Source organism: Zingiber officinale, chromosome 4B (assembly GCF_018446385.1).
Source record: "Zingiber officinale cultivar Zhangliang chromosome 4B, Zo_v1.1, whole genome shotgun sequence".
Taxonomy (NCBI): domain Eukaryota; kingdom Viridiplantae; phylum Streptophyta; class Magnoliopsida; order Zingiberales; family Zingiberaceae; genus Zingiber; species Zingiber officinale.
In genome coordinates, this window is record NC_055993.1 from 20,234,263 (window position 1) to 20,244,831 (window position 10,569).

The 10,569-nt window shown below is 41.3% G+C and overlaps 2 protein-coding genes across 2 annotated transcripts; both read right to left on the bottom strand.

Moving 5' to 3' along the window:
- Nucleotides 1-1,621: 1,621 nt before the first annotated feature.
- Nucleotides 1,622-4,132, bottom strand: LOC121978147. The gene is made up of 4 exons (XM_042530524.1): nucleotides 2,984-4,132; nucleotides 2,536-2,701; nucleotides 1,779-2,346; nucleotides 1,622-1,724 (listed from the first exon to the last, which is right to left on the bottom strand). Exons 1-4 carry the CDS (start codon nucleotides 4,130-4,132, stop codon nucleotides 1,622-1,624), a joined length of 1,986 nt encoding a protein of 661 aa, XP_042386458.1.
- An 883-nt stretch (nucleotides 4,133-5,015) lies between these two features.
- LOC121978148 lies at nucleotides 5,016-6,161 on the bottom strand. Its single transcript, XM_042530525.1, has one exon. The coding sequence runs from the start codon at nucleotides 6,159-6,161 to the stop codon at nucleotides 5,016-5,018; it is 1,146 nt and encodes a 381-aa protein (XP_042386459.1).
- Nucleotides 6,162-10,569: the final 4,408 nt, after the last annotated feature.

Sequence of the window (10,569 nt, forward strand, 5' to 3'; positions counted from 1 at the left end):
TTCTCAACTTGATAATCTAATTTAACATCCCTTTGCAAATCCCTAAAAATGATACAAAGAATTGTCAAAAAGAGGAAGTACCATTTATTCCTAAAACAAAGACTACCAAACTTAAGGAAATGAAAACTACAATGAACATAAAAAACCTAAAGTCCGAAATAATAACCATGCAAAAACAAAAACTACTAATGAAACTAAAAATTTATTAATGCAAATAAAACTGAAAGCTTAACTAAAGAAATAAAATGATTACTAGATCCCTAAAATTTATTCATCTTCAAAGAACTAAAGATAGAGTGAAACTCCCTTTTAACTCGGGTAGATAGCATCAATATGGTCGATTTCCTCCACCACCAAACCATTAACTCCTTCATGGAACTTCTTAAGCCTATGCCCATTCACTTTAAGAATCCGACCAGTAGACATATCCTGAATCTCAACCACTCCATAAGAGAAAATGTTAGTAACACAAAAGGGTCCTTCTCATCTAGATCTCAACTTACCTTTTATCAATTTGAGACGAGATCGATATAAAAGTACTTTGTCACCAATTTGGAATTCCTTTACCTCAATTTGTTTATCATGAAATCTTTTGGTCTTTTCTTTATAAATCCGTGAGTTCTCATAAGCTTCCAACCTAATCTCTTCAAGTTCTTGAAGTTGCATTTTTCTTTCTTCTCCAACCGTGCCACTATCAACATTGCATGCTTTAACTGCCCAATACACCCTATGCTCAATCTCCATGGGTAGATGACAAGCTTTTCCATACACAATCCTATATGGAGACATTCCTATAGGGGTCTTGAAAGCAGTCCTATAAGCCCACAGTGCATCTTCAAGTCTTTTGCTCCAGTCCTTTCTATTCGGTCCCAGTCTTTTCAAGAATTGATTTTACCTCCCTATTAGACACTTCCGCTTGTCCATTTGTTTGAGGGTGATAGAATGTAGAAACTTTGTGTGTAACCCCATACTTATGAAGCAAAGCTTTCATGTGTCTGTTGCAAAAATGAGACCCTTGATCACTTATGATCGCCCTGGGTACTCCAAATCTACAAAATATGTGAGACCTGACAAAACTAACAACAACAGAAGAGTTATCAGTCTGAGTGGGAATGACCTCCACCCATTTGGAAACATAATCAACTACTAGTAAAATATAAGCAAATCCAAAAGAGACAGGAAATGGACCCGTAAAGTCAATACCCCAAATATCAAAAACTTCACAAAATAAAATGAATTGTTGAGGCATTTCATTTCTAAGTCCTATGTTTCCAGTTCGTTGACACCTATCACATGATCTATAAAAAGAATAAACATCACGAAAAAGGGTAGGCCAGTACAAACCACATTCTAAAACTTTCCTAGCAGTTCTTTGTGGTCCGAAATGTCCCCCACACTCAGAAGAATGACAAAAAGTAAGTACAGACTAAAAATCATAATCAGGGATGCATCTCCTAATGAATTGATCGCTACAAAACTTCCATAGATAAGGATCATCCCAAACATAGAATTTTGAATCACTTTTTAATTTATCTTTTTGAGCTTTTGAAAATTGTTTGGGATAAACATGTGCTACCAAGAAATTAACTAGATCTGCATACCATGGTGACTCACCATGCAGCTATAAAAGCTGCTCATCGCTGAAATCATCATCAATAGCTGTACGATCCAAGTCTCCTTCAATCCTGCTCAAGTGATCTGCAACCAAATTCTCCTTCTCGCTCCTATCACGTATCTCTATGTCGAATTCTTAAAGCAGAAACATCCATCTGATTAACCTAGGCTTCACATCAGGCTTCTTGAGGAGGTATTTCAAGGCTACATGATCAGAAAATACAACCACATGAGAACAAAGTAAATATGATCTGAATTTATCTAAAGCAAAAATAATAGAAAGAAGCTCTTTTTCTGTCGTGGTGTAGTTTGCTTGAGCTGAGTCTAAGGTCTTAGATGCGTAGCAAATAACATATGGTGCTCTATCCACTCTCTGTGCAAGAACAGCTCCTACTACAAAGTCTGAAGCGTCACACATCAACTCAAAAGGTAAGGACCAGTCTGGGGGTCTGATAATAGGTGTTGAAGTAAGAGCCTCCTTCAATCTGTCAAAAGCCTCTATACACCTCTGATCAAAATGAAACATAACATCCTTTTGAAGTAACTGAGATAATGGCAGAGCAATCTTACTGAAGTCCCTAATAAATCTCCTATAGAATCTTGCATGGCCAAGAAAAGCTCGAACATCCCGCACGCATGCGAGGTAAGATAAAGAAGATATAGCGCTAACTTTAGCCGGATCTACTTCAATGCCCTTCCTAGAGACTATATGACCTAAAACAATGTCATGCTCTACCATAAAATGACACTTTTCAAAATTTAAAACCAAATCCGTGTCGATACATCTACTCAAAACTCGAGATAACTTTTTCAAACATACATCAAAAGATGAGCCATAAATAGAAAAATCATCCATGAATACTTCCATGCAATGCTCTAACAAATCATCAAAAATACTCACCATGCATCGCTGAAAAGTACCTGGAGCGTTGCATAGTCCGAAGGGCATCCGACGATATGCGAATGTACCGAAAGGGCAAGTGAAGGTAGTCTTCTCCTGGTCCTCTGGGTCGATGCAAATATGAAAATAACCGGTGTACCCATCAAGGAAGCAATAATGTGATTTACCTGCCAGTCTCTCCAACATCTGATCAATAAAAGACAATGGATAATGGTCCTTTCAACTTGCTTGGTTCAACTTCCTGTAGTCCACATATACTCTCCAAGAATTCTTCACTCTCGTGAGCACCAGTTCGTTCTCTTCATTAGCTACCACCGTCACCCCTGACTTCTTCGGAACCACATGGATAGGACTTACCCATTTACTGTTAGAAATCAGATAAATGATACCGACCTGTAAGAGTCTAGTCACCTCCTTCTTTACCACTCCCAAGATCAAAGGGTTAAGTCGTCTCTGTGGCTATCTCACTAGCTTCACATCCTCCTCCAAATAAATCCTATGCATGCAAATAGAAGGACTGATCCTAGGAATATCTGCCAGAGTCCATCCAATGGCCTTCCTATGCTGTCTCAGAATCTCTAACAATCTTTCCTCTTGATCAGGTTTCAAATTCTGAGCTATGATGACAGGTAGCTGTTGATTCTCTCCTAAATAGGCATACTTCAAATGCTGAGGTAACGACTTCAACTCATTCTGTGTCTGGTCAACAGAAGGCAATCCTAGGGGTAGAGCTTCTCCTAAGTAATCCCCTACGCATAATTCTTCTTCTCTGGGCGATTCTAAGGGTAATGCTTCTCCTATGTAATCCCCTACGCATAATTCTAAACTGACATATGCTCCCATATCTACGACATCCTCCAATAATGAAACAAATTCTTCACCTTGATCAACATCAGTAATATCCACTTCTTCATCAATATCTGACAAGAAATCCATGCCATCCAACTCCTCTGAGATGTCCAAGCTAAAAATAGAATGATCCTCTCTTGGATGCTTCATAGCCTCAAAAATGCTAAACCAAACCACTGTGTCTCCTATTTCCATGGAAAGAGTTCCTGCATGTACATCAATCTTGGTTCTAGCTATTTTCAAGAATGGACGTCCAACAATAAGTGGTGACCTGTTTGCAAGCACATCACCCTCCATATCTAAGACGTAAAAATCTGCAGGAAAAATTAACTCCCGCACTTTTACCAATACATCTTCTATCACTCCAGCTGGGTGTGCTTGACTTCGGTTAGCTAAGTGAATCACCACACCTGTAGGTTGCAAAGGCCCAATTCTTAATAACTGAAAAATTGACTTAGGCATCACATTAATTGAAGCTCCAAGATCTAACATTGCATCCTCAAAAATACAATCTCCTATAACACAAGGAACTGTGAAAACTCCTGGATCTTCACATTTCTGAGGAACTAGCTGAAGTAATGCTGAGACATTCTTCCCCATACTTATCAATTCATTTATCTTCAATTTATTTTTGTGCACACAAAGATCCTTGAGGAATTTGGCATATTTCAGAATTTGTTTGATCATGGTTAGCAATGGCACATTCACTTCAACCTTGCTAAATAATTTCACCAAATCTTGATACTCTCTAGCCTTTTCTTCCTCCATCTCTTTTCTTGGTTGTATACTTCTTCGAGGGAAAGGTAACGGAATGGAAGGCTAAACTCCTTGCTGGTTTGGATTTCTATCCAGATTCTGTGCTGAATTTGAAGCTGAATGACTAGCTACTATTTGATTAAATTCTAAACCAGAATATGTTCCACCAGATTGAGTAGGTTCTGAAGTTGTAAGGTGCAAAAAATTTTGCCGATCAACTCCAGAAATCCCATTTTGTGCAGAATCTGTCTGTTCCTGAATTACTGGAAAAGTCTGAAAATTCTGTAAGTTTGTATCTGCGATGGTCTGGAAAAATTCTGCTGTGATCCTGCTGCTTGATTTGGGTATGAAATTTTTTTACCACTTCGAAGAGTTAATGCACTCACATTTCCCTTAGGATTTGGAGTGGGTTGTGAAGGCAATTGACCAGATCCTTGGTTTTGCATCTGATTAATGTTACTAGCTAGCTTCCCAATCTGCCTTTCAATGTTTGTAGTGCTGTATCAGTCCTCTGCTGATGTTGCTGCTATTGCATCATCTGTTGCTGCTGTTGCAACATTTGCTGCATTAAATCTTCTATTTTTGAGCTACTGAAGTTGTGCTGATATTGCATTGATCTCGGGCTTGTAGAAGATGGCAGTGCAAGCTTAAATTGATGCTGATTTGCATTACTTGACTGTTGGAAATTCTGGACAGGTTGCTGAATCTGCTGGAAATGTGTTTGTTGATTCTGTAAGTTCTGAAATTGTGGCTGAATTGCAACATTTGACTGCTAGAAATTCTGGAATGGTTGAAATTGCTAATTTTGGCTGAAATTTTGCTGAAATTGTGGCTGCTGATATTGCTGAGAATGAACTGCTGGATGACTCTGAAAATGGTGTTGATTCTGTTGATGCTAGAATGATGGCTGGTAAATCTGTCCTTGTGGTGGATGTTGATAAAATATATTCCCATACCTCAAATTAGGATGATCCCTCCATCCCGGATTGTAAGTTGAAGAGTTGGGATCATATTTGTGTGATTGATATTGAGGTCTTGAGATGGCTGCCACTGATTCATCTTGGTGTAAGTTAGGACAATAATCTGAAGAATGATCTTGGCTTGAACAAATTCCACCCAATTTCATCATTGGTAAAGGAAAATTTGAAACGTTACAAGAATTTTGCAATGCCATTTGCTTCACTAGAGAGGTCAACTCTTGCAAATTGTTTCTGATTTCTTGTTGCTCATTCGAAACCAAATGAGTTTCATTAACCACTCTAGTACCAAGAGCTCTACTTCCAAATTGATGTGAATTTTCTGCCATATTTGAAATAAGGTCTCTTGCTTGATTTGGAGTCTTATTCACCAAAGCTCCCCCAGCTGCTGCATCTATCATGCTCCTATCCATAGGAAGTAGACCTTCATAAAAATACTGAACAAGAAGCTGATCACTAATTTGATGTTGTGGACAACTCGAACACAGCTTCTTGAATCTCTCCCAATAATCATAAAGAGTCTCTCCCACTACTTGCTGAATACCACAAATACTCTTCCTGATAGTTGCAGTCTTAGAAGCTGGGAAAAATTTCTCCAAAAATGCTCTCTTCATATCAATCCAACTTCTAATGTATCCAGCTGGAAGGTAGTATAACCAATCTTTAGTTGCTCCCGTCAAAGAGAATGGAAAGGCCCTCAACTTAATGTCTTCTTCTGAAATCCCTTGTGGTTTCATGGTAGAACAAACCACATGGAATTCATGTAGATGTCGGTTGGGATCCTCTCCTGATAAGCCTTGAAATTTGGGAAGCAGATGAATAAGTCTTGATCTAAGTTCAAAATTTCTTGCTAAATTTGGATAAGTGATGCATGAATACTTATAAGCCACATCTGGAGCTGCAAGCTCTTTCATGGTTTGATTGCTTTTTGTTATCTGATTATCCATATCTGAAATTCTGCTCTCAAGAGTTCTTGCTGATCTAGCTAGTCTCCTCAAGGCCAAAAAGGTTCTCTCAATCTCCGGGTCAAGTTCTAACAATGTTGCAAAGGAAGACCTAGTCATGCAAGAAAATCAACAATCAAAATTCAGTAGATAGTCAATAAAATCAGTGAAACTAAAGCTGTGAAAAAAGAAAATTATTTACAATCCAAAACAAACAAACAATTCTAGCAACGTGTTCCCCGACAACGACGCCGAAATTTGGTAGCCATCCAAATATATGTCACAAATAAACTCCCAAATTAATGTTATGATCGAAAACTCACACTACCTAAGGAAATGTTTTAGTATAAGGTCCGAGTCAAATTTTTCAAGGATAATACTAGCAATGTGTTTGTCTCGGATTTGGTGTTAGGACCTTTGGATAGCGGCTAGAGAGGGGGGTGTGAATAGCCGACCTCAAATTATCGTTTCTTCCTACAATTTAGGTTAGCGCAGCGGAAATACAATGTAGAAACGAAAGTGGAGAAGATCAAACCTCAAACACGATGATGTAACGAGGTTCGGAGATGATACTCCTACTCCTCGGCGTGTCCGTAAGGTGGACGAAGCCTATCAATCCGTCGGTGGATGAGACCCCGGAAAACCGGCTAACAACAACTCCTTCTGGGTGGAGAAACCTCGCCACAAACTCTTTTGCAACAACAATAAAGGAGTACAAGATAGAGCAAGAAAATAATGGACAATATGAATGTAAAAACACCCTACCAAGTTTGCTTGTCTTCTCGCTGTCTACTGGAGTCCGTTGATGAAGCAGCAACTTCACGAATCCAACAACAGCAGCTAGAAAACCAGCCGATGGAAGCTCACACGAAGCTTCAGCAGTGGAGAGCTCAACAAAGCTCAGATCGCAGGAGCAAGAACCGTAGTCAGCAAGCGTTATCTTTCCTTCTTCTACTGTAGCGGCCTTATATCCTGCACCTGCGAAGAAGACAAAGAAGAATCCAGAAATCTAGCCGTTGAGTCACAACGGCTAAGCCTGAACCGATCAGGCTCCATCCTGATCGGTCCAGGAGGACCCTGATCGGTCTGTGGACCGATCAGGATACAGGTGGATCGGTCTACAGACCGATCCCCCCTTCTCTGAATCCCCTCGCTTCCTCTCCTGATCGGTCTGGTGACCGATCAGATACCTTACAGTGAGCCACTGTTTGGTTACTGATCGGTCACCAGACCGATTAGATAACCCATAGTATCACTGGATCGGTCTGCAGACCGATCCAATTTCCCAGCCTTAAACCTAAAGCCTTCCCGTTCTAGAGAACGAGCTACGGAGCCCTCTCTGACCTAGTTCAGAGAACGAGCTACCGAGCCCTCTCCGACTTCCACGTTCAGTCCAGAGAACGAGCTACCGAGCCCTCTCTGACTTAGTCCTGAGAAGGAGCTACCGAGCCCTCTCCGACTTCATCCGGTCCAGAGAACGAGCTCCCGAGCCCTCTCCGACCTAGTCCGGAGAACGAGCTACCGAGCCCTCTCTGACTTCATCCGGCCAAGCCAGGCTCGAGCTTTGACCTAGTCCGGAGAACGAGCTACCGAGCCCTCTCCGACTTCGTCCGGTCCAGTGAACGAGCTACCGAGCCCTCTCTGACCTAGTCCGGAGAACGAGCTACCGAGCCCTCTCCGACTTCCTCATCTGGTCTAGAGAACGAGCTCCCGAGCCCTCTCTGACCTAGTTCGGAGAACGAGCTGCCGAGCCCTCTCCGACTTCCCATGCCAAGCTCCCTGCTTGGACTTTTCTGTGCCAAGTCTCCATACTTGGACTTTTCCCGTGCTAAGCTCCCTGCTTGGACTTTTCCGTGCCAAGTCTCCATACTTGGACTTTTCCCGTGCCAAGCTCCTTGCTTGGACTTCTCCCGTGCCAAGTCTCCATACTTGGACTTTTCCGTGCCAAGTCTCCATACTTGGACTTTTCCGTGCCAAGTCTCCATACTTGGACTTTTCTGTGCCAAGTCTCCATACTTGGACTTTACCTGAATCAGGTCAACTCAAGTTGGGTCAACCAGGTCAACCTTGACCAAAGGTTGCACCCACAATCTCCCAAGTTTGTATTCTTGTCAAACATCAAGATACAACTTTTCTATTCTCGTCAAACATCAAAATACACCTCGAGTCAGGTCAACTCGAGTCGGGTCAACCAGGTCAACCTTGACCTAAGGTTGCACCAACAATCTCTCCCTTTTTGATGTTTGACAAAAACCATAATCAAGTTAGGTTAACCCGATAACCTAACTTAGGTTTTCCAATAGTTCTCCAATGTTCTTCCTCGAGCATTCTCCCCAAATTCCAATGTTCTTTCTTGAACATTCTCTAGACATTCTCCCCCTTTTTGACACACATCAAAAAGAGTGAATCAAGGTCAAGAGTTTCTTCCTAATGAAAGTCCCATACCTTTCATTGAAACCCTTAATTTCCCCCTTGATACTAAATACAACAATCAACATAGTGACAATCCCCATATCACTAATCCTCAGAAATCGAGTAAAAACTCCCCGTAAAAGTCAACTCCCCCTTGACCATTAGGTAAAACTCCCTCTAAAGGTCAACTCCCCCTTGACCATTGCACCAACAATGTCTTGGAGAGTTTCAATCCTTTAGAAATCTAAAATACCAACTTCCAGCTGAAATTTCAGACAATTAGTCGAAAATCAGCATTTGGCACGCCCTTGGATCGGTCACCAGACCGATCCACACTTCCCTGGATCGGTCCAGTGACCGATCCAGACCTCCCTGGACCGATCAGCATCCCCTCTGATCGGTCCACAAAGCTCTGATAGGAATTTCTGATTTTTTTCTCACGAAATTCAGAAACCCCTAAAAATTCACAGAAAATTCCAAAAATTGTAAAATTTTGAGGATACATTCCTCATAACATATATTATCATGGAAAAATAGTTTTCTATGAAAATAACTTCCATTTTTAAATCTTGATATAAAGTTCGAAAGACTTTGAAATAGTTCAAGGTTAATCCATCTTTGTATCAACTTGCTCAATGATGAATGCTATCACTAGAAAAGCTTCATCAAGGTTTTTCAAATCAATTTTGAAATGATTTTAAACCATTCAATTTAGGATCACAATCTTAGGGCTAAATGTACATGACTTGTACACAAGCTTTCCCTATGATCCTCAATTTAGAATTAGGCTTATCTAGGTACAAGAGCTATGCACCTTGATCCTAACTCATAATCCTAATATCTCACACACATCTAAGGTGTATCAAACACATCCAAGTCAATTTTGATGTGAGATATGGGTTTAGGTCATCTTAAGCTAAGTTCTCATGCATTTTCTAGACAACAATTTGATTTCCATATCAAATTGAGTTTTTATCCTTAAATCAATTTAATTGATCATAAATGCAAGAGATGATGACATGGCATAAAATAATATCATAAGTGAAAACATGTGCCAATGTCATGATTGTTGGTGCAACCTTAGGTCAAGGTTGACCTGGTTGACCAGACTCGAGTTGACTTGACTCGAGTTGTGTTTTGATGTTTGACGAGTTATGTTTGACAATGTTTGTACATTGATGTTTTACAAGGATACAAGCTTGGGAGATTGTGGGTGCAACCCGTGGTCAAGGTTGACCTGGTTGACCGGAGGTGAGTTGACCTGACTCGGAAAAGTCCAAGCAGGGAGCTTGGCACGGGAAAAGTCCAAGCAGGGAGCTTGGCATGGGAAAAGTCCAAGCAGGGAGCTTGGCACGGGAAAAGTCCAAGTATGGAGACTTGGCACGGAAAAGTCCAAGTATGGAAGCTTGGCACATGGGAAGTCGGAGAGGGCTCGGTAGCTCGTTCTTTGGACAGACGAAGTCGGAGAGGGCTCGGTAGTTTGTTCTCTGGATTAGGTCAGAGAGGGACCTAAGTGGACATTCCATGGTACATTGGATCGGTCGGCAGACCGATCCAGTGATACATAAGACAGTGGATCGGTCGGCAGACCGATCCAGTGAAACTAAGTTTCCATGGATCGGTCTGGTGACCGATCAGGAAACACTCGATAGCACATCGAGTGTAATTTGATCGGCGTCAGATCATCAGAAACACTCGTTGCACATCGAGTAATCTGATGCAGATCGATCAGAAACACTCGAGCACATCGAGTAATCTGATCGGTCTTGAGACCGATCGGGAGATGGTATTGCGAAGAGAAGAAGGCGGGGATCGGTCGTGGAGACCGACAGCTGCATGCCGATCGGTCTCCACGATCGATCGATCAAGTCAGAACGATCAGATATGTCTGATCGGTCCATGGATCGGTCTGGTGACCGATCCACACACAATCAGATTTGTTCGTTGTTTCTGCGATTCCTCCACTGCATTTGATCTGCCTGATTCATGTGATATAACCCTCTGTGCTGTTAGCTTTTGAGTTTGCAGGATCACAGGTATCATTCCAAGCCTAATTTCAAATTAAGTCCATAAGAGGAATACGACAAATGGCCTTTCTGCTGTGATTCGCGGCGCA

Excerpts from the sequence above, each read along its gene's own strand:
- LOC121978147 (XM_042530524.1), bottom strand. The coding sequence starts at position 4,132 with ATGGAGGAAGAAAAGGCTAGAGAGTATCAAGATTTGGTGAAATTATTT. Across the intron at positions 2,702-2,983 it reads TGGAGGAGGATGTGAAGCTA|ATGTTGGAGAGACTGGCAGG; the intron begins GTGAGATAGCCA and ends TTTATTGATCAG. Across the intron at positions 2,347-2,535 it reads CGGACTATGCAACGCTCCAG|AGCATGACATTGTTTTAGGT; the intron begins GTACTTTTCAGC and ends ATTTTATGGTAG.
- LOC121978148 (XM_042530525.1), bottom strand. The coding sequence starts at position 6,161 with ATGACTAGGTCTTCCTTTGCAACATTGTTAGAACTTGACCCGGAGATT.